General features: G+C 49.8%; 1 protein-coding gene across 3 annotated transcripts in view; it reads right to left on the reverse strand.

Annotated features, from left to right (window-relative positions):
- ZFR (zinc finger RNA binding protein) overlaps positions 1-23,649 on the reverse strand; it is a 1,119,848-nt gene that overhangs the window by 603,096 nt on the left and 493,103 nt on the right. For all 3 annotated transcript variants that reach the window (XM_069627081.1, XM_069627082.1, XM_069627083.1), the window contains one exon: positions 8,881-9,125. In XM_069627081.1, coding sequence (XP_069483182.1) covers positions 8,881-9,125 — 245 coding nt within the window. The remainder of the gene's footprint in view (positions 1-8,880; positions 9,126-23,649) is intronic.

A 23,649-nucleotide genomic window follows, 5' to 3' on the forward strand; every position in this document is an offset into this window, starting at 1 on the left:
ACCAAAACACCAACTACCGCATTCGATAGAATCACGAGGGGGCACTCACTAACCCCATTTCTACTGAAATGAGGGTCAAACGGGTGCAATATGGCGGCAGTATTATTTAACTTATGCCTCCTAGGTTTTGATGAATCATGGCATGATTGTCTTGCCTGTCGCCTCGCGCTCACCCAGCACGTCTCTGGTTCCTAAACGCCCCCTCTTACCTGCACACTCGGCCTTCAGATCTGCCAGGCCATTCTACACACGTTGGAGGTTGTTTGGGAAACGTCATTATTGATTACCATGTACGTGCCTTTATGCACTTGCTGACGGTGTTAATTCTACTGGAGCATTCGCTTTGTTTACGATCGCAGGCTCCAATCACGTGATTATTCTAGGTGGAACTGGATTGGCAACGTGAATACGTACTGGTCATGTGACACGTATTTAACACGGCACCTTCAAGCCCGCGGTGCTTCTGAACGTTTTCCAATTCTTCAGCGTTCCGGAGCTTGGAGTCTTTGTTTTCTAAGCTGACTCTGAGCTTACCAGCCTTTGTGGCAAGTTTCCTGGCTTACTCTCCTTAGATCCAGTTTCCGCTCTGAGAGGTGGCTTTTTCCGCGTTCCTTTGCGGCGTTGTCAGCAATTTCCCGCTCGGAGGTCCCTCGGAGCCGCCTGCTGACACGCTACCCTGCAGCTTTCCTTCCGGATTCTACTACGCTTCAGAGCTCTTCACTCCCTCCATCTGGTTTTGAGCAAGTCTCCTTATCTGGCTACTTTACTCTTCACTTTGTCATCAGCTGTTACTATAGCAGTATTCCTCTACTGCTAAATCTTCTGTTTTCTTTTTCTGATGTTTATCAAGTTCCTAATTCTCACGAAACCTCTATTTAAAAGACTACAAAAGGGCTTACCTATATGGAACAAGGTCTCCACCCTCCTTCCTGTTTTCAATACAGAATAGTGTACTGAACTTAATGGACGCAATCCTGTGTGCACCAACCCGACTCTAGTGTGGCCCTCGTTCTGCCCGGGTTAGATACCTCTACTAACTCACTTCCTGGCTGTTTCTTTTTGGATTACCTTCTGACTTTTGGACTTACCTGTGGCTGTGCTGATCAACAGCCTGGTGAATCTTGTTGCCATACACGCCCTTTCCACCAATGACTCTTTGGCTGTAGGTTTTATTAGTCAGAGAGTGACATTGGTTGGAAGGTTCTATCTTGACAGGACATCGGTCTACTTCAGGTTAACCGTTACTTCTAAAACAGCTACGAGTGTATCCTTTTGGCTACCAGTCTGTATCCTTTGATTGTTGTCTCATTTAATCGGAGTCATAACAATGATGCAGAAGCCTTTCCAGCCAAAGTCGGCTCCATCATATTGGACTGGATAGGCTTCGCCGATCTGCTGTTCTTTGACAGAACCCCTTTGGTCGGCAAAAAAAATTAGATCTATTTGCAGAATTTGCAAAAGAACGCAATCTTCTAGCAAATCCTGCTAAATCATATCTCTTAATTTTTGCTGATGGCAAACGGAAACCTACCCGTTTTGATTGGTCACTTAATGGGATTGATAGTGTATGCCCCACTGATTCGCTATTTAGGCTATCCACTTAAGATTCTTATTCGCTGAGCATGTGGAAGACTTTCTTAAATCAAAGTTAAAATGTTGTCTACACCCCCCTTATCAAATTCTACTTACTCAAAGTAGAACCCATCTTGTTATATCCATTGGACATGTGTAGCTTTGAAACAGATGACTTTGATGCCCTACAGGGGAAATTATGGAAAAATATTTTAGGTTTAGCACTATCCATTCCTAATGCATTGTTATGCCATGAGATTAACCTGCTACCACTTTCAGTAAAACGAAATTGGAGAAGCTTAAGTAACTATATCAAAATACTTGATCCTCCACAAAATACTTTATATGTGGACCTCAACAAAATTCTTGGTGACCCCAACGTTCGCTCCCTGAATAAACTCACTTTACAACTGAAGTTCATTCTTAAAGCGATCAATGAAACTCCGGAGTCAATGAGTATGTGTTTGCCGAGCCAAAAGAAAAAAAATCTCAGATTTTGGTGCATCATGTTAGACCTGATGGGGACCCATTCCTCCTTTTATGAATACAATCTATTTTGGAGGAAATGGGGTGATAGACCAAAATATGTAATTCAATTCGCCTCAGCAACTGCAAGAAAAACATACCTCCGTTTTAGGTTATACCAATTACCAACTTGCGAAACTGCGAGAATTGAATATTGGTATAGATGCCAGGGAATAATGGGTTCAGGTATATGTCGTTTTTGTGTGTCGGATGATGAGTGAAACTTTGAAACACCTGGTGGTTTATTGTAACTTCTTGGAGGAACCTCATACTCAAATCTTTGATTTGTGTTCTTTGAACAAAAGCCACACTGCCAGGGAATCATTGTGGAAACGATGTATAGAGGGTTACCTCCAACGACTTAGCTTGAAACGGATTGACTTACTTGCACTTATTGAGGGTAAATTGTCTGAGGCATTATCGACTGTACAACTAAGTATATCATGACTAACAACTGGTCTGCAGCAAAAGCTTATTTTGCTCTCTTCCATCTATGTGTCTAAATGAAAGGTTTTACAGATAATCAAATCCAAATTTACAATGTGTAAAATATCATGTATTAACGCCGTTTGTTGACTTCAATTCAGTTTCAAATGTCCTAATTTTTCTTCTTTTTGTTACTACTTTTTAAATTGTAATGTTTTTGCGGAGCGATCGATTGAATGAGCTATTAGTACGTTTTGTATTTTCTTCTATTTTATATATGTAGTGTACAAAAACAAAAATGGATTTTGTAAAGATTTTAAATGATTAAACCAAAAACAATTACAAAAAAAAAAATAATGTGTTTCACAAAAGTGTGTATTGACGAACAGGTGGCCGCAGCACAAATATCTTGCACCAGGACAACCCTCTGAAGAGCCAATGAAGTCGCCATGCCCCTAGTAGGATGAGCACCAAACCCATGTGGAGGTTCTTCACCTGCCAGTCCAACACTCTCCAATTGCTAGAATTATCCATCTGGATATGGTCTGATTAGTTACTGCCAAACCCGATTTGGGGCCGGTGCATCCAATGAAAAGTTGGTCACTTTGCCGAAATTTTGCCAGCCTGGAAATGTAAAAGCTGAGAGCCCTTTTTGGGACCAGCCTACGGAGCCTTTCTTCCTCTTTACTTGCATGAGGGGGAGGATAGAAAGATGGCAATGTGATCTTCTGAGACAAGTGAAAGTCAGACTATTTTGGTAGAATTCAGGGTTTGACTTCAAGTATAACTGTCTTTATAAAAGATGGTGTGAGGAGGCTAACACGAGAGCCTGTAACCCACTCACCCTGCGGGCTGATGTAATAGCCATTAGTAGGATTGTCTTCAAAGTGAGAAGCCTTAGCGGACAAGAATGCAAAGGCTTGAAAGGAATGCATGCAAGGAATTTTGGTACTAGATTTAGTTCCCAAACAGGGACTTGAAAAGGGACTGGAGGGTACAAGTTAGACCCTTTAAGAATTGCACAATCAATGGAATTTTAAATTAAGATACCTCTTCTGAGGAGCGCTTAAAATAGAAAGCGCAGACAAGTATCCTTTTATTGTACCAATCTGAATGCCTTGACTGGCCAAATGTAATAGGAAAGAAAGTACCACAGGTGTACCACATAGAAATTGATCCATATTCTTATCTTTGCACCAGTTACGGAACTTGTTCCGACAACACTATACAAAGATTTTGTTGCTGGACTTCTGTCCGAAAGCAAAATCTCCTTTACGTCGTCCGGAAGGTCCCAATCCTTATACCTCAGCCTCTCAGAAACCACGCCTGAAGGCTGAGTGTCTTGACCTCTGGATGGAGAACCCGACCGTCCTCTTGCGGGAGAAGATCCTCGCTTAGGGGAAGACGTAGTGGAGGGTAGATGCACATGTCCAGAATGTCTGGGTACCATGTCCTCCTGGCCCAATACGGGGCAATTAGGATCATGGTTTTCTGAACTTTCTCAACCTCCTGATTACGTGAGCAATCACAGGGACTGAAGGAAACTCGTATAGGAGTGGAAATTCCGAGTCCACTACGAATGTGTCTCCTAGAGCTCCTCTTGGAGGAAATTCCCTTGAGCAGTACAGTTCAAACTACCTGTTGACTCTGGTCACGAACAGATCCACTTGTGGGGTTCCCCAAAGGGTGAAGATCTTTTGAAGGACTTCCGGAGCTAGTTCCCACTTGTGGGATACTGTGCCCTGCCTGCTGAGAGCATCCGCCGCTGTGTTTTGCTCATCCGGCTAGGTGAACTACTGACAGAGAATCCTTGTATTGCCCAGAACCAGAGCTGCATTGCCTCTCTGCACAGTGGTAGTGACACTACGCCTCCTCTCTTGTTGAGGTAGTACATGGCCACTGTGTTGTCTGTCATTATCAGGACATTCTTTGCCCCTACAGAGGGCAGAAAGGCCTTCAGCGCCAGTCTGCCCTCAGCTACAAAAGGTTGATGTGTAGTTTGTACTCTGATGGAGACCAACAACCGCTGATTGTAAGATCGTTGGTGTGCGCTCCCCACCCTGTGAGTGAGACGTCCGTCATTACAGTTATCTCCAGCCATGGTTGCCAAAAAGATTCTCCCGTGAGAATATTGTCCTTGCAAGCCCACCATAGCAGATCTTGAGCCACTCTGGCCGGAACCTGCAAAAGATATGACATTCCCCGGAAATTGGAACCATTGAGTCCTGAGGGCCGATTGAAGGGGCCTCTGGCACCACATTAATGCAGGATGACATTGTTAGGGAGAATTCTAAAAAAATGTGCTAATTCCCTCCCCCTTAGAGACCCCCAACAACTTAACTGGATTTTGAGGAATTTATTTTTTTAACCTAGAGAGCGAGACCCTTTTTCCCCACTCTCATGTATTTGTGTGAATTTTACCTCCGTTTCTTTTTGGTTATGGAGTCTAACCAACTCCATAGGCATAATTTTTTACATGGTGTCACAGCACCTTCAGTACAGTGGCACAGGGAAGTCTTTGATTTCCCAAGGTTTAAATACCTTCTTTGGGATAAACTACTGTTTCCCAGAGCAATAAAGTGAAATTGGGCCTCATTCCGAGATTGGAGGCAGCCATGGCGCCAATAGCGCCATGGCTGCCTCCAATAACGGTACCGAGTCCGCCCTCATTCAATGGGGACTTACCGGTCTAGTCGGACCTTTGCTGAAAATACCATTCCCCACTCCCATTTGAGCCCCCATAGTGCTCAATGGGAATGTGCAAATAACGGTACCGCAATTTGCGGTACCGTCATTTGCTCCCTGGACGCTTTGCGGCTCCCGCTAAGGCCACCTGGTAAAACCAGGCAGCCTTAGCGGGACCCGCAAAGGGGCCTCGGAATAGGGCGCAAAGGGATTACCGGCACCTGTGTCCTTACCGGTGCCGGTAATACCTTTGCGCCAGCCTCGGAATGAGGTCCATTGACTTTACTTAGTATTATACTTGCTATACCCAGCACACCCTATCTTACAATAGAGTGCTGGAGGGGTTACTTAGTATACACTGTGTCTAAATGCTCATGTAACATTTTTTATATTACCCTTTCCTCAACTGACTGGCTGGTGGCAGCGATTTTGTTTTAACTACCTAGGTTTGCATTTACTGCGACCGTTGCGGCTCCACCAAAGTAATCGTGGGTGCCATCTTTTCAAAATGACGTCCAGCCATCTTTGCAAAAATGGTCCCCGGTCTCTGTTTTCTGCCATGTCTTTGTGGAAAGGTTCTTCTAGAGATTTTCTCTGCGCGCCAAACCAAGTTTGGTCTCTTTGTTCATTTTGCCTTTGGCAGGGTTTCTGGACTGAAACCCACCTCTGGGTCAAGAGTGCCTGGGGTAGGCAGGAAGTGAGGGAGGTGCCCGAAACTCCCTGCGCTTAGTCTCCTAGGAGACCCAAATGCACTCTGTGCCGATTGGCTGGCTGACTGTCCGGCAAGGACGGCCACCCTGCTGGTTGATTGACAGTTAGTATGGAATGAAGGGAGAGAAATGAATAAAAGGCGAGTCTTTTGGCTTGGAAGGCAAAGTCGGCCACTGGACGAAGGAACCAAAAAAGAGCTTGAAGAGGACGCCTGCTGCAACTCCTGGACCGTTGGTTTGCCCGGTGAAGCCCTGCTGCAGTGACTACTTGCCAAGTTTGCATCGACAGAGAAGCCCCTGCAAGGACGACTTCTCCATTTTAGTTGGTGGGACCAACTCCAAATTAAGCCACCTGGACACCCGTCTCGGAGCTGGATGAAATTCCTCAGAGTTGCTGCAGGAACCGTATAGCCAGGGAGGGGACACCAGATTGTGTGCGTTACTTTTAAGCTGGTCTAAAACTTTTGGAAGATCCTCCGGACTCCCACGAAGCAGGAGTGACCAAGCCGGAGCCCCCTCAGTAGAGTGCGGGACCCCAGAAGTGAGGACAGTCCACCTTGACAGCCAGGAACCGCGCTTATTGCTATTTGCTGTAACGCAAGGAGCTGAAACGCGACACAGCCACTGAAAGTAAAGTTTGACGTCTGCCAGTTGACGGTGACGGTGCAGTGCAGGTGTCCCCCGATGTCCTCCCTCTTGTCCCCACAACCGAGGCCCATGAACAGCGAGATCTGCAGTGCTGCACAGGAACAGAAGTCAACAGCTGCATCTTTTCTTCTGTACCAAGGTACTGTAAAAAAAGAGAACTTACCTCTTACTGTAGAAGTGCTTGCAACTTCCACAACTCAAATCTAATCAGCTTGTTGCCCTACATTTGATTCTTCTTTTCATCAAAGACTCCTAAAAACTTGTGCAAAAACCTTTCTATTACTTACCAGAAGTGCTTTATCCTAGCCAAGGCTTTTGCCCATTGGCTTTGGCTTAGCCTATTCAATTGAATGACTCTTCTAGAGTACTCTAAATGTATCTGCACTGCTTAAGAATATTTGTGGTCTCTTCTGTTGCAATAACCTTTGCCTTTTACCAACTTTTAAAGAGTATTCTGAATGCCAACATTAAGGTATTAATGTCCCCAGCACCCTTGTTACTGAAGTCACCTGTGGGTGTAGGTTGTGTCTGTGCCCAAAAGGGCCTTGTCTGATTCAGGAACTCAAAATGTACAGTACTGATGTATATATGCGAGTTACTATTCTATTGCTCCCTTCTAAAGAAGGCTTTATAACTGACTGATAAATTATTAATTTTGTATGCAAGAAACCTTGTGTATTGGTTTATTTGAATACCTGGAACTGTGAATCTTTGTGCAACTCCACTACAGCTCACATTTCCCCTCTTGAGATAAACCTGTTTGCTTAACACGCTACCAAAACTGTGTAGTACAAGCTTATACTAAAAGTCGGGTTGCCTATACCTGCAGTCATAGTTGTTTGTAGTGTTCCCAGAGGGTACTGCACTCAAACCTTTCCTAACAGCCATGAGGCCGAGCAAACTCAGAAAATTGAAGGCCGGCAGATGCTGGGCATTCTGGAACTTTGTTACCATCTGCAGAATGTGATGAGCTCTCACCTCGAGAGGCGAGGCTTTGCCCTAGGAAGTATCCAGGACTGCTTTGATGAATTGGAGTCTTTGGAATGGTATCATATTTGACTTCTTCTAATCAAGGGAGAAGCCCAGTCTGTGTAAGAAGTAGCAGGTCATGCTCAGATGTTACTGGGCCTGTGTTAGGAAGAATTCTCTCGTGCTAATTCCCTCCACCTTAGAGAACCTCAGCAACGTTGCTGGATTCGGAGGACTTGATTTATTTAACCTGGAGAGTGTGAGACCCTTTTCCCCCCCACTCGCCCATGTAGTTTATTGTGATTTTGAACTCTGTGTTCCTTTTGGTTGTTGAGTGTGACAAACTCCGTAGGCATCATCTTTTACATTGTGTCACACAGCACCTTCAGTGCAGTGACACAGGGAATTCTTTCAGATTTCCCAAAAATGTAATTACCTTCTCTTGGATAAACTACTGTTTCCCTGAGCAGTAACGTGAAATTGACTTTACTTCCATTTGTAACTTTCGTGACTCTGCACAAACACTATCTTACAATAGAGTTCTGGAGGGGTTACCTAGTATCCCCTTTGTCTAGCTTCTCATATGTTACCCTTTTCTCACTGATTGGCTGGTGGAAATGGTTTGGTTTCAACTACTGTGGTGTGCATTTGGCGCGCAGAGTAAATCTTAAGAAGGACCTTTCCACAAAGAAATGGCGAAAAAAAAAAACAGGGCTATTTTGACAAAAATGGCACCCATGGGTGCTTTACCGTTAAAAGTAAATCACTGCCACCAGCCATTCAGTGAGGCAAGGGTAACATGAAAAATGTTACATGAGAAGCTAGACAAAGGGGATACTAAGTAACCCCTCCAGCACCCTATTGTAAGATAGTGTTTGTGCAGAGTCCCGAAAGTTACAAATGTAAGTAAAGTCAATTTCACTTTACTGCTCAGGGAAACAGTAGTTTATCCCAGAGAATGTATTTAAACCTTTGGGAAATCTGAAAGACTTCCCTGTGTCACTGCACTGAAGGTGCTGAGTGACAATGTGAAAGATGATGCCCATGAAGTTTCAGTCTCCACAACCAAAACAAACAGTTAAAAAAAATCACTTTAATATACATGAGAGAGTGGGAAAGGGTCTCACTCTCTACATAAAAAAATAAAGTCCTCAAAATCCAGCAAAGTTGTTGGGGGGTCCCTAAGGTGGAGGGAATTAGTATATTTCTGAGAATGCAAATACATTATTTCAGTTAACTACACCAAAACATTGAAAGCACAGATTACATAATTGTTAAATAAGCAAATATACTGTAATTTGCCTATTTTAAAACTGTTGACATCGTCATAAAACCATTCATATACCTGAGGTCCAGCACAGCTGATTTTACAAACGGCACAATAATGAATCTGAGGGGGCTTTGGTGGCTGTTTAGGTTTTAGCTGCTTATTTTGGAATGGTGTTTTCTTTGTGAAGGTGGTCCCGGTCCATGCAGCTGTTGCTGCAGCTGCAGCAGCAGCTACTGCTTGCTTCTGATGCTGCTGCTGCTGCTGATAGTAGGATGACGCAGCTGAATACACGGCTGCTTCATAGCCAGAGTAGGCAGCGCCTAGAGGGGGAAAAAAAAAAAGGAAAATAATGACGTTTTACATTTCTCCTTTTCTAAGGTGGACAACAAATGAGGAAATCGTGGCTTCAAAAATTCAAATGAAGCTCAGTTCAAGCAAAGTAACTAGATGGCATCCCATCACCATCTTCTTGAAAAAGGGATGAATAGCGTATTAGGTACATTTAAAAATGCATTCCATACCAATATACATTACAACCCATAGGTGCAGGCTCGTCAGCTCGGATTAACTTAAGGATATCTTTGGGTACAAATCAGTGGACAAAGAGGACAAAAGCTTTACCATTCATCACAAAAATGAACACTTCACAATTTTGCGATTATTCTACACATGTAGAAAACATTATTCACCTGTAACAGTATTTTCTAAAGATAGTTTTTCTTTTTTTTTTAGATTTACATTCCATGCACAAGTCCCTATCTAGTGGCTAATGTTGAATATTGCATTTATTTATCCAAGGGAAAAGACTTTAAAAAAAAAAGTTGACACGAGCGTGTAGATTCCTGAAGGGCTTACATGGACCTCTCAAATCTACTTTAAGGAATGTATGTGTGTGTATATGTATGTGAAGTACACTACCGCAGATGATATTTGATCGCATTATTGATACAGTTCACACATCCGCTGAATTATGTGTTTTTGTGATCAACTGGTTTCTAAACTTTCTCTAAAGTTTTTTCACTGAAATTCCAGGGGTTTGTCAGGCTACTTCTTTCCCAGGGCCACCGTCATCTCTGCAATTACCATAGAGTGTGGCCTATATAACAATCACTAGTAAATAACAAGGTCCCACAGACCATGGTTTTGAACACCACTGGGCAAAGCCCCATCTTTTTTTCCCCCCCTTACTTCAATCTTGTGTTATTAGTTTATAGAAATGTCCAGCAGAGGGTGGGGGCGATGTTGAGTGGCCAAGCAAGTTGGCTGCCTGAACATGGAGCTCCAGCCTCATAAAATCAGTCATCAGATTCAAATCGGTTTGTGGCCGTTTCTTTGGGAAATTATTTCCAGCTGGATATTGATAACGGATCAGAAGGGCTGTGGTTTCGTTTTTACCAAGATTCGGGATGTGTAAAAGGTACGGCGAGAGTAAAATCTGACGTTGCTGGCAACCAGGCAGCGTGGAACAAAGTGAGGCAAAAGAACGCACTGTTGAGGGGACCGCCCGCCCCCCCCTCGACTGCCGAGTTGACTTATCACACCAGCCCAGCCTTCTCCAGCAAGTGAAGGGCCCCCAAGGAACCTCTGACTTATCAGAGTTGCAGCCTGCCCGCAGTCCGGGCTAAGTGCGTGCGATCTGGACGATCATCAGAGGTCCTGTAAACAGCAAGGTTGGGGCGCCACGTGCCCCGTTCTCTTGTGCACCAAGGTGGTCGTGCCCATTGGTGGGCTTGTGGGCCATGGCAGCGCCAATCGGACGTTGCTCGGTGTCCTACTGCACACGAGGCACGAGTCTCCAATCCACAGGGCTTGTAGACAGAGGCTACTGGACACGACTGCATCACCCACACCCTGTGCGCCCACACCTGGAGGATCGGTGCATTAATCTGAGAACCGCCATTTGTGTGGTTTCGGCCCCGACAGTGTCCCGGTGCCGACCCTGCTAGACCCTCAACATAAGGAGGCAGCCACGAGCGACAGCGCACCCGCAATGAACATCCAACTCCGTGCCTGTGTAGAAGTCTGAAGCTGCGGGGCATATGTGCCTAGAACGGATTACATACACTCAGCCCAACAACGCTCTTTGTGGGTTCTGAACACAAGCAAGAAATTACTCTGCAACTTCCTCAATCTGTGATGGGGGCCCGGGCCACGCGACGTGGAGGTTTACCGGCATGGTTGCCCCACGGAGCATCTGCAGAAACAAGTGAGGCCTCTTTTCGGCCAGCGACGATGGGCGGCATTTATCAGGGCATGATGTGTGTGTATTCTCTCCACATTCAACGCCCTACCTACCTAAAGCCACACGCCGGATACACTACACAGACAGCGTTGTACCCAAGGCCCTATCAGGGCTGTGCTGGGTAGAGACCCTGTGCTACATGGGCGCGATCTGACGAGCCCCAACATAAACTGCCCATGCAAGCAGTCTGGGTGCGCCTGAGACAGACATCACCCTGATGCCCGCGGGGGCTACTGCGGAGTCTCCGCTGACACCTAGAGGTGCATACTAGTAATAAGTAGTAGTGAAGTGTACACACTACCAACTGGGGCCCAGCATAGATCCATCCTTGAAACGAGTGGTGTCCGCCTGTGTCCTCTCCCTGCTGAGTTGGCTGGGCTCCTACGGCACAGGCTGCAGGCTAAACACTGGACACAGGGCCCAGTGCCAGGCGGAGACATCCTGAAACCACAGTCAGAGCGCAGCAGATTGTCCATACATTGTTCGACAACTGCACCATCCTTACAGCCTCCTTAATGACAGCACCTCCCCAGTGGACATTTGAACTGACTCGAGAACCTATTGGAACCCGATAGGGTCGCGCTGGCACCTCAAGCCTGATTAGGTTGACTTGTCACTGGTGATCATCTGTAAAACACTTGAATAGTTGGGTGTGAAAAACAGGCTACTACAAAAGGGCAACTACACAGCGGCTCTAGTGGAGACAAGCAGCAAAGCTCCACGAATTGGATACAGTGCGGATATTTAGTTAAACCAGCATGACAAAGGGCCCTGGGTCCAAAAAGAAAGGCCCAATGGACACTTACACCAGCATCCCGGCCAAGAACTCTAATCCGGCTTAGGCTCCACCTGTAGATGAACAGCCCTTGGCGTCCCATACCGACAGAGATGACCACCTCCTTGTCGCAATGCAGAATGGCTTCATGGCGGTGAACGTGAAACTAGTTGATATTGTCTCCACCATAGGATCCCTGAAAGCTAAGCTTGAAAAGTAAGGGGCTCGCATCATGGAAGTTGAAACAAGGGTGAGTGAAACGGGAGAAAGTCACGAAGCATGATCGCAACATCGCACACCTGCAGCAAGAATTCAGCAAAGTCCAAAACAAACGTGATGACCTAGGATCGAGATTTCAGTGGAATAACATTGGATAGTCGGAATCCCGGAGGCGGACTGTAAAGGCCCATGGAACAATTTGTAGAAACCCTGTTAAAGAAACTTTTCAACTCCCACAGATTTTTGCAGCACTTCCTGGTAGGGAGAGCACAGCGGGTTTTGGCCCCAGTACCCAAACCAGGGCTCCACCCCCGTACTACGCAGGCCGAACTATCCCGATTTTGCTGCCAATGTACCGTCTATGTGCAAATCATTTGATCTTGTCAAAAAAATGGTTACGTATCGGCAAGTACAATACGCGCTGCTATACCTGGTGAAACTGCGCATACTACATAAAGGAAGGGCCCACTTCTTTGAGGATCCTGATGAGGCAACAGCGTACACCGAGTCCAAGATGTCCATACCACTACCGATAAGGGACCGTAAAGGCGGGGGTAGCTCCCCCGTAAACAACAACGGCAGGGACAATACGGAGAACAATTGACCCCCACCAGGTGCGTGGAACAAGTTACTTACCTGTAACTGTTGTTCTCCAGCATGGGTCTGGCATGGATTCACATGCTCATGAATATTCCCCGTCGTCAGGCTGGGAATCCTCGGTAAAGAAAAAACCAGTATCAGTTTCGTTTCTGATCTGTCTTTCGTAATAATAACCAATCACTGGTCTCTGCGTCATACTGACCACAGCCAATGACTGCCCTCTACCTAAGCACCGCCTCTGGCAGCCATCTTCAGATTTGGAAGCACGTGAAGTGGCAGTATGACCAAGTGAAGAGCCGCAGAGGGGTAGGCGGGAGGGTTCGCATGTGAATCCATGCCAGACCCATGCTGGAGAACAACAGTTACAGGTAAGTAACTTGTTCCTTCTCCAGCATGGTGTCTGGCATGGATTCACATGCTCATGAAGAGAATGCATTACTTACCGTAAAAGCATTTCTGATGGTTGTATCTGCTTAGATTCACATGCTGTGCATAGGTCCGACATCCAGTGGTCACTGCGGAGTATTGCATTTTGTTTTTCGTAGTCGAAAAGGGGACGTCGACAAGGCGTGTCTGTAACACTATCCCTATAGTGACGTGCGTTGTACCCACAATCCCTCACGCGTCGAGGTCCCTCTGTTTGTATTTTTCTGCCCTGAGGGAGCCTTATAGACGTGAGTGAGTACAGAAAAGAGAGATATAAAAGGAAGTCTATGTTCCTTCCATCCGAGCGGGGAGGAAGGGTGGGCGCATGTGAATCTAAGCAGATACAACCATCAGAAATGCTTTTACGGTAAGTAATGCATTCTCTTCTGATGTTTGTTAATCTGCTTAGAATCACATGCTGTGCATAGACTAGCGAGCAGTACCCGGAGTTGGCGGTGGGTTATGAGAAGGAACAGTAGAGAAAAGGTGTCGTAATACTGCCTGTCCCACCTGGGAGTCAGATCTAGAGTGTGTATCTAGACAGTAGTGTTTTGTAAAGGTGTGCACAGAACTCCAGGTAGCCGCTTTGCAGATGGACTCAAGGGGAACATTTGCAATGAATGCTATGGATGCCCCCGTGCCTCGAGTAGAGTGTGCTCTTGGCCTAAAGGGCAGTTCTCTCTTAGCAAGAGTATAGCAGAGAGTGATGCATTGAACAATCCATCTAGAAATAGTGGATTTTGAAACCGCATCTCCTTCTCTTCCTGCTGCCACCGAGACGAAGAACTGATTAGTCTTCCTCAGTGGTCTGGTTCTTTCCATGTAGAACATGACCGCTCTGCGTACATCTAGTGTGTGCAGAGTCCTTTCTCCCAAATTGGAAGGATTTTGAAAGAACGTTGGTAGTTCTATAGATTGGTTTACGTGGAATTTAGAAATAAATTTCGGAGCAAACCTAGGGTGAGTGCGTAGAACCACTTTATCTTTGTGAACTGTAACGAAGGGGTCTAGAATAGAAAGAGCCTGAAGTTCACTTACTCTCCTGATGGAGGTGATAGCTATTAAAAAAGCAGTTTTAAGCGTGAGGTGTTTAAGAGATGCTTTGTGCATGGGTTCGAATGGAGAGCCCATGAGTCTGGTAAGTACCACATTAAGGTCCCATCCGGGAGCTGGGTCAGCTATCGGGGGGTGTATTCTCTTTACTCCCTCCATGAAGGCCTTTATAACAGGGATCTTCCACCACGACACTTTGAGTTGGGAAGTGGTGTATGCAGAAAGTGCAGCTAGGTGGGCTTTAATGGAGTTAAACACTAGACCTGAATCCAATAGGTGGGTCAGGTATAGGACCACATGTGTGGGAGAGCAGTCAATAGGGTTGATGCTTTTACTCCTGCACCAGATGACAAATCTTTTCCACTTGCTAGAATAGCAGTGGCGAGTGTTCGGTTTTCTGGCTTCCCTGAGGATGTCCATGCATCTTTGCGGGAGTTGTAGATATCCGAACTCTATGATCTCAGGAGCCAAGCTGCTAAGTTCATGTTCTGGGGGCATGGATGCAGAGTCCTGCCTTTGTCCTGAGACAGCATGTTGTACGGGCAGGGGAGTTTTACTGGGGGGGATAGAGACATCTCCATCAAGTGAGCGAACCATGGTTGTCGTGCCCACATTGGGGCCACTAGTATCATGGTCACTTGTTCCTGGTGCATCTTGTGCACCACTCTGTTGAGAAGGGGAGTCGGGGGAAAAGCGTAAACAAATTTCCCTGACCATTGCATCGACAGACCGTTCCCCTTGGATTGGTTCTGGGGGTACCTGGAGGCGTAACTTAGGCATTGTGAGTTTTCCAGGGTTGCGAACAGGTCTATTTCTGGGAATCCCCATTGTGTGAAGACGTCGAAGACGATGTCTTCGTGCAGGCGCCATTCGTACTCTTCGGGCAGGGGGAAATCTCTGCTGAGACTGTCTGCCAGCAGATTGAGTTCCCCGGGTACATGTAGTGATAGTAGGAACATGTCCTGTTTGAGAGCCCACTTCCATATATTCTGGGCCAGCTTGGACAGGCCTGGAGAGTGGGTGCCCCCTTGCTTGTTGATGTAGTACATGGCTGTGGTGCTGTCTGTAAGGACCATTACTGTTTTGCCTTGTAGGTGTTCCTGGAAGGCTTTTAGCGCCTTGAACACAGCTAGTAGCTCCAGTAGATTTATGTGTTTGGATGCTACGTTCGGAGTCCACACTCCGTGAGCAGTCTGATGGGATAGGTGCGCCCCCCATCCTGTGAGGGATGCGTCTGTGGTTAGAGTGGCTTCCGCCGCGGGTGTGGCAAAGGGTTTCCCTTTTTCCATGTTTTCCTTTGTCCACCACCGTAGCGAGAGAATCAAGGCTTGCGAGACCACAACTAGATCCTCCCATAGTCCGCTGGCCTGACACCACTGGCTGTTGAGCCACTCTTGCATTGGGCGCAGGCGCGCGTGAGGTACCAAATAAATACACGACGCCATCATTCCTAGCAAGCGCATTGCTTTGCGTACCGTCACCTCTCGACCGGTCACATATTGAGGGATTTGAAACAGCATGTTTTGGACCCTCTCTTTGGAGGGGAAGACGAGGCCGTCCTTTGTTTGAATTAGAGCCCCTAGGAATTGCTTGATTTGACTGGGGTCTAAACTGGACTTCTTTTCGTTGATGGAGAAGCCCAACTGGAACAAAAGGTCTACTGTCTTTTGGGTATTGGAGAAGCATGTTTCGTAAGAATCCCCTGTTATGAGCCAGTCGTCGAGGTAAGGGTAAACTGGGATGGCCAACCTGCGCAGGTGGGCCGCTGCCACTGCCAGCACCTTCGTGAATACCCTTGGTGCTGATGCAATGCCGAAGGGTAGCACTTTGAACTGGTAGTATTTGCCCTCTATCATGAACCTGAGGTATTTTCTGTGCGCCGGCAACATTAAAATATGAAAGTATGCATCTTTCATGTCCAATGTTGTCATGTAATCTCCCTGAGAAAGCAGTGGGATTACTTCCTGTAAGGTTACCATACGAAACTTTTGGGGTTTGATAAACTTGTTCGCTGGGCGCAGATCTAATACAGGGCGCATGGTTAGATCCTTTTTGGGTACAAGGAAGTACACTGAATAAATACCTTCCGTTACCTGAGATAGAGGCACGACCTCTATGGCTCCTTTTTCCAGCAGTTGTTGTACTTCTTGGAGAAGGATGGCAAGATGTTCCGGTGTCATGCGACGTCCCCTCGGGGGTCTGTAGGATGGGGAACTGTTGAATTCGATACAGTATCCGTGGGCTACGGTGGAAAGTACCCAACGGTCTGACGTTATCTCCTCCCATGCAGAAAGAAAGGATGTTATCCGGCCCCCGACCGGTGTTGCATGGGAGGGGACGCGAATCTTCGCGTCATTTGGAGTTGTTGGGGGCTTGGGAGCCTCTGGGGGTGGATCCCCGACCTCTCCCTTTACCCCGGCGTTGGCCTCTTTGGCTGTACTGCCCACTATTGGTTTGGTAATTGGTGGCAGGGTATTGTTGATGCTGACTTTGTTGTTGTTGTTGGCGTTGGCCACGAAAAAAGCGTTTGTTGCCATAGCCGCGTCTGGCAGTGGGCTTAGAGATTTGGTCAAGAGTCTTGATAGTATCGAACTCTTTTTTAGCCATCTCTAGAGCTTCATCCACCGCTTTTCCGAAGAGGTTAGAGTCTTCCACAGGTTTATTTATTAAAGACGCCTGTGTCTCCGGTTTAAACCCTGAGTTGCGCAGCCATACATGGCGTTTTAGGAGTATTCCCTGCACCAGGGAACGTCCCGCTGTTTCTGCCGCGTCCAGAGAGTTCTTTACAATGCTCTGGTTCACCTGGGTTCCTTCGCCAATAGTTGAAAGTAGGCGTGTACATAAAGGCTCCGGTGCTTACTCGGCGTCCTTGCGCAGTTTGGCCCACTGCGCGTCTGCATAGCTAGCAAGCAAAGAATTGTTGTTCGCAATTCTTGCTGAGAAGGCAGCCGAGGAAGTTACTCTTTTTGCAAGGGCATAAAGCCTTTTGCCCTCCTTGTCAGGGGGTGCCTCACTGGTGGAAAGTGGTACCCCTGCCCTCTTTCTAGTATTAGATACTACTAGGGAATCCGGAATGGAATGTCCCCTAATGTAGAGCGGGTCTGAGGGAGAAGGAGTGAAAAGTTTTTCAATTCTCGGATTGACCCCTCTGATCAATGCGGGAGTGGCCAGCGAAGGGATGATTCTTCTCTTCACTGAAGCTAGGAGGGGAATGGTTTGGCTGACCGGGGGTTTCTCTTTAATTACTTTTTCCACAAAGTCTAATTCTGGAGAGAGCTCCCCAGTGTCCAGTTCGAAATGTGCTGCTGCTCTGCGCAACAGTGCATTGAAAGTGGGCTGATCGTCAATTGGAGACGTGTTCCTAACTGGTGAATTGTCAGGAGGATTTAGGTTTAGGACATCAATGTCGGAATATACTGATGGGGATTGCCAGGGGTGCGAAGGTCCTTCTTCAGTGTCTTCTCGGAAGCCTTCTTCTATAATGTCTGGCCTGTCTCCCAGACATTCCTCCTGGTTTTGTCCTTCTTCATCGTCCATGAAAACATCCTCCTCCTCCAAGTATTCTTCCTCCCCAGTGAGGTCGTATAGGTTATGGAAGTCTGAGGCTGTGTCCACCTGGGGATCGACTAGCCTCGGATTTTTGGCCCTGGGGTCCTCCTGAGGCCCTTCTCTAGTCCTCTTGGGAGTTTGAGAGGTCTGGGTATTTATAAACCTTTCCATCCTCTCCATACAGAGGTGGAGTCTTTCCATGGTTTCATGGGGTACCCCAGAGCGGTCTGGCGGGGGAAAAATAGTCATCTAGCTGGAAATGGCTCGACCTCTCCCAAAGCGTCGAGGAAAGTGTCCCGTCGCCCTCCGAAAAACCTTCAGGTGTGCTGGGTGACCCCCCGACTGAAGGGGGTAGTCCCTGCCTTTCTTCGGGCTTTTTCGGCGTGTCTTTCGACTTATGCGTAGCGCTCGACGTGTTCTTCGGCGTACGCTTCTGGGCGTCGGCTACAGCGATCCTCGCCAAGCTTTCGGCGACTCGTTTGTCGGCGACTCGTTTGTCGGCGGAAGCTTGCGTTTTCGACGCTATGGGTGTCGAACGCTGTACGGCGGTATGCGCCTTCTGTTGATGCGCGCCGGCCGATGGTTTGGGGGCGGCGCACTTATTTGCCGAAAGCCCAGTCGCTGGTCGCGGCTGCGGTTGCGAGAGGGGCTTCGAACCCGAACGGTCCGAGGAGGCCGCCGGTGGAACCTGCGTCTCCTTGGGCGCCGAAGCTCTTTTCGTCTTAGACGAAGAAGAGCCATGGGTTGTGTGCTTATGTGAGTCTTTGTGTGCGTCAGTGTCGCCGGGGTGTTCATCCCCATAAGCAGGGCGTGAGCCGAGCCCGTCGGGGCCGGGGACAGACGACAAAGCGCTCCTTAGAGGGGGTTTCGACTTCCGTAGCGGAGGTCGTGTTATCGCGTTCCTCGTCACTGTCGGTGGTAGCAGCGGCGGGTGAACCTTCGGCCTTCGACATCGCGTAGGCCGCCCACCTTTTAACCCTACGGTCTTTTAGAGTTTTAGGCTTAAGAAGCCGCGCAACCTTCCTCCTTGTGATCGAGGGGCAAGCAGCGGTTACACCGTGAATGCTTGTCCTTCCAAGTGAATTTGCCTTTGCAAAGCGGGCAAAACCTAAAGGGTGTCCTCTCCATAGCCGAGGCAATAAATCGCGATAAGCACCCCAAGGGAAAGGAAGGGGAAAGGGAAAGGCATTCTCAGAAAAGACCCAGAGATGTCCCACGACCCCACTCTCCCTACTGTATATGGCCTGCGAGGCCAGGCCACGTGTTCGGCAGCGCCGAAGGATTTCCTCCGCTCGACCCTCCGTCGAAGATTTTGCTCGGCGGAGAACAGCTTACAACTGCGTCGAGGGAGGGATTATTAATATTATGTGAAAAAAACGACCAAAGGTCGAGGAGTTGCAATGTCTCTCGAGGAGCTCCGCGTGAAGGCGACCAGAAGCTGGGCGGAAAAAAACAATCTGAGGGACCTCGACGCGTGAGGGATTGTGGGTACAACGCACGTCACTATAGGGATAGTGTTACAGACACGCCTTGTCGACGTCCCCTTTTCGACTACGAAAAACAAAATGCAATACTCCGCAGTGACCACTGGATGTCGGACCTATGCACAGCATGTGATTCTAAGCAGATTAACAAACATCAGAATAAAGAATACCTAGCAGTACACACATGCACAACCACGGGAGGTGGCAAAGGCTCAACATTAAGCATTACATCAAACCCAACATTAAGCATCTTACCTCCTCACCAGGCTCACCTCAGGCGAACAGGTTGCGCAGCCCTGCTTGGCCGACCCTGGACTCCTCCCTGGAATCCCGATCGACGCAGTAGAATTTCGTGAAGGTGTGCGTCGACCTCCACGTAGCAGCCCTGCATATGTCCAGCAGGGGCACACCAGAAAGGAACGCCGTGGTGGCTGCGATCGCTCTGGTGGAATGGGCTCTCGGACGGCCAGGCAGCGGTCGGTTTGCCAACCGATGACAGTACATGATACAGCCGGAGAGCCATCTGGAAATGGAAGCCTTCGAGAGAGCCTTCCCCTGATTGACAGGTCCAAAATTCACAAAGAGTTGTGACGTCTTCCGAAAACACTTTGTGCGGTCCACGTACAACTTCAGCGCTCTAGCCACATCCAGCGAGTGCAAAGTCCTCTCAGCCGGCGACGAAGGCGACGGGAAGAACACAGGCAACACCAAGGGTTCGTTGAGATGGAAGTCCGACGGTACCTTGGGCATGAAGGATAGGTGCGTCCTGAGCACTACCCTCGTGTCGTGAAAAGTCAAGTACAGGGCTTTGCAGGAAAGGGCCTGGATCTCTCCCACCCGTCGTGCGGAGGTGATGGCCACAAGAAACGCTGTTTTCAACGACAGAAACTTCAACGGGGCCGAGTGCAGAGGCTCGAACGGAGGTCCCATGAGCTTGGTCAGCACCACGTTGAGCTCCCACGCCGGCGCCGGAGCCTTCACCGGCGGGAACGATCTGAACAGTCCCTTCATGAACTCTTTCACCAGACGATGAGACCACAAGGACGTCCGGCCTGTGGTCCTGGTGTATCGGGAGATCGCAGCAAGATGAATCTTGATGGAAGCGTGTGCCAGTCCAGCTTTGGCCAGCGTCAGCAGGTACGGCAGTACCTGGGAGGCCGTAATCTGTAGAGGGTTAATCTTCTGTGCGTGGCACCAGACGGAGAACCTCTTCCATTTGTGTCCGTAGCATTTAAGAGACGAGGACGCCCTGGCCTTTGCAAGAACCTCTGCAGTCGGCCGGTATGTCGTATCCTCCAAACTCTAGCGCTGCAGGAGCCAGGCCTGCAAGTTCAGTGATTTCGGGTCGTGGTGGAGGATGGCGCCTCCTTCCCTGGAGAGTAGATCCGCGTCCACCAGCAGCCTGATTGGCGGGGACGCTGATAAGTCCAGAAGGTCCGGGAACCATATCTGCCTCGGCCACGCAGGTGCGACGAGGATCATCCTGCACCGTGACCTCTTGAGCTGGTTGACGAGCCGGATTAGCAGTGGCAAAGGAGGGAACGCATAGAGGAACAGGCCCTCCCAGGGGAACGAGAAAGCATCGCCTTGCTCCTCGCCTGGGGAAACCTGCTGGCGAACCTCCGGCACTTGGAGTTCGTCGCCGTCGCGAACAGGTCGATCTGGGGTGTGCCCCACCGTCGGAAGAGGCGATCCACTAGATCCTGCCGTAGTTCCCACTCGTGGCACGAGCGCAGCTCCCTGCTGAGTGAGTCGGCGATGGTGTTTTTTATCCCTGCCAGATGAAACGGCACCAGAAACATCCTTTGGGCGACGGCCCAATGCCACAGGTCCTGCGCCTCCTTGGACAGTGCTGGGGACCTGGTTCCGCCCTGTTTCCTGATGTAAAACATGGTGGTGGTGTTGTCGGTGAAGACCCTCACCACCTTGCCCTTGAGGGACGGAAGGAAGGACCTGAGGGCCCAGAACACTGCACGGAGCTCCAGGACGTTGATATGGAGGGACGTCTCCGTCGGGAGCCAGAGGCCTCTCGCGTGCAGATTATCGGTGTGCGCTCCCCACCCTTCCAGGGAGGCATCCGTGGTCACTGTCTCCTGGTGGTCTGGGGTCTGGAAGTCCATGCCCGCCGTCAGATGCGCGCGGGTGCCCCACCACCGGACCGCTCGGCGGAAACTCTCGTCGAGTGTGATCCTCTCCTCAAAGCCACCCGTCGTTTGGATCCAGCGCGCGTCCAGGAACTCCTGCAACGGGCGCATCCGGAGCCTGCACATGGGAATGAGGTAGATGCAAGAAGACATCATTCCGAGGAGGGACTTGATGGATCTCACCTTGGCCGCGTCGGAAACCAACATCCGCTGTACCTTGCCCAGGATGGACCTGGTCCTTTCCTCCGACGGGGAGGCCAGAAGGGACACTGTGTCGAGCTTCGCTCCCAGAAACAGTGTGTTTTGCGCAGGTACCAGGTGGGACTTGGCGTAGTTCACGGAGAATCCCAGGTCCGTGAGAAGTTGGACGGTCCTTGCCGTGTGCTCCACGGCGAGCTCCCTCGTCTTGGCTCGGATGAGCCAGTCGTCCAGGTAGGGGTAGACGTGGATCCCCTCGCGGCGCAGCTGCGCCGCCACCGGTGCAAGGCACTTGGTAAATACCCTGGATGCCGACCGTAGTCCGAAGGGGAGGGCTTTGAACTGGTAGTGACGCCCTTGGACCACAAACCTGAGGAATTTTCGGTGCCCCTTTAGGATGGGAATATGGAAGTAGGCATCCTCCAAATCCAACGACGACAGGAAGTCTCCTTCCTCCAGCTGACCCAGGACGTGCTGGAGGGTGACCAGTTGACCAGTTGATAAACTTGTTCAGACGTCGCAGGTCTAGGGTGGGGCGCCATCCTCCCGTCTTCTTCCTCACGAGGAAGTATCTCGAGTAAACTCCGGAGCCCCGAAGCCTCTTTGGGACGAGTTCGATGGCGCCCTTCCTGAGCAACGCCTTTACCTCCAGGAGAAGCTGCGGGACGTGAAGCTCTTTCCTGGCCACGGGGGGGACGCGCGGACACCTTCTTTGAAACTCAAGCGCGTGGCCCCGGGCTAAGGCGTCCAGCACCCAACGGTCGGTGGAGATGGACTCCCACACGCTGACGAAGCCCGCCAGCCGGCCTCCCACCGGGGTGCTTCGGTGGGGGCCCGACCCCACGGCCGGTTCAATCTTGTTTCGACGAGGCTTTGCCGCCTTGACCTCCTTGGCGACGACGGCGGGGTCCGCCAGACTTGCCTCGTCCTCTGTAGGCCTCCTGAGACGACGAGCGGGCCGCTTGACGGTAGGTAGAGAAACCGCCGCCGGAACCTTTGGAGGCGCCCTTGCCTCCACTGTTCTGAAAGGGCGTCCGTCGTTGCTGCAGAACCCCAAGGGCCCGGGCCGTCTCAGTGTCCGCTTTAATGGCCTGGAGGGAATCGTCCACTGTTTTCCCAAACAGGTTGTTCCCATCGAACGGCATGTCCAGGACTCTGGTCTGTACGTCTTGACGGAAGTCCGTAGCCTTGAGCCATCCACGCCGCCTAAGGCACACGCCGTTGCCCAACTGGCGAAACCCAGTGTCGGCGATGTCCGTCGCAATAGTGATGGCGTGGTCCGACGCCACCTCACCTTCCTGTAGGATCTCCAGGGCATCCGCCCTCTTGTCGTCCGGTAGGAAGTCCAGCAGGGGAGCCAGTTTGTACCATAGCTCCCTGTCGTAGCGGGCCACGATAGCCAAGGCGTTGGCCGCTTTAATCGTCGTCGCTGCCGACGAGATAACCCTGCGTCCCATAGCGTCCAATTTCTTTCCCTCGCCGTCCGGTGGGGAAGTTGATGTGGAGGCCGCACGCCCCCCCGCTTTCTTCCTGGCCGCCGCGGAGATGACGGAGTCCGGGGTAGGCTGCGCCCGGAGGCACAGGGGGGCCGCGTCCGGGACCCGGTACTTCTTCTCGTACCGGTCTCTTCTAGCTGGCGTCGTGGAAGGGTTCTTGAGGAGGGCAAGGCCCTCATCCCAAATGTCGTCCAGTAGAGGCACCGCGAGGACCGTCTTCCTCTTGGCCTCGCGCCGTTGATAAAGGAATCCTTCCTTTTTCTTCTCCTCAGGGCAGAGTTGGAAAAGCTCGGATGCCCTGGCGATCATGGAGTGGAACGATACAATCTCGTCGGGCGGAGAAGCCCTGGTGGGAGGTGACGACGGGAGATCCTCGTCGTATACCTCGTCGTCCGTACCCGTCGCTGCCGTGTCAGTCCCCGTATCATCCCCTCGGGTGGACGGGGAGGAGGGCTGGACGGGTCGCGACGGCTGAAAAGGAGGTGGAGGGTGAATCCTTCTCTTCTTGGGCGGGGGAACACCAGAAGGTCCCGGTTCAGGATCCCCCGACGAGAGAGGTTCCTCCGTCGGCAACGGTAGTCTCGTCCTTACCTCTGCTCGTGGCTGAAGGTGCCGGGGAGGGTGCGCCCTGCCTGGCGCCCGTAGAGCCCGACCATTC

The sequence above is a fragment of the Ambystoma mexicanum genome, chromosome 6p (assembly GCF_040938575.1).
Source record: "Ambystoma mexicanum isolate Mex_15411 chromosome 6p, UKY_AmexF1_1, whole genome shotgun sequence".
In the NCBI taxonomy this organism is placed as follows: Eukaryota; Metazoa; Chordata; class Amphibia; order Caudata; family Ambystomatidae; genus Ambystoma; species Ambystoma mexicanum.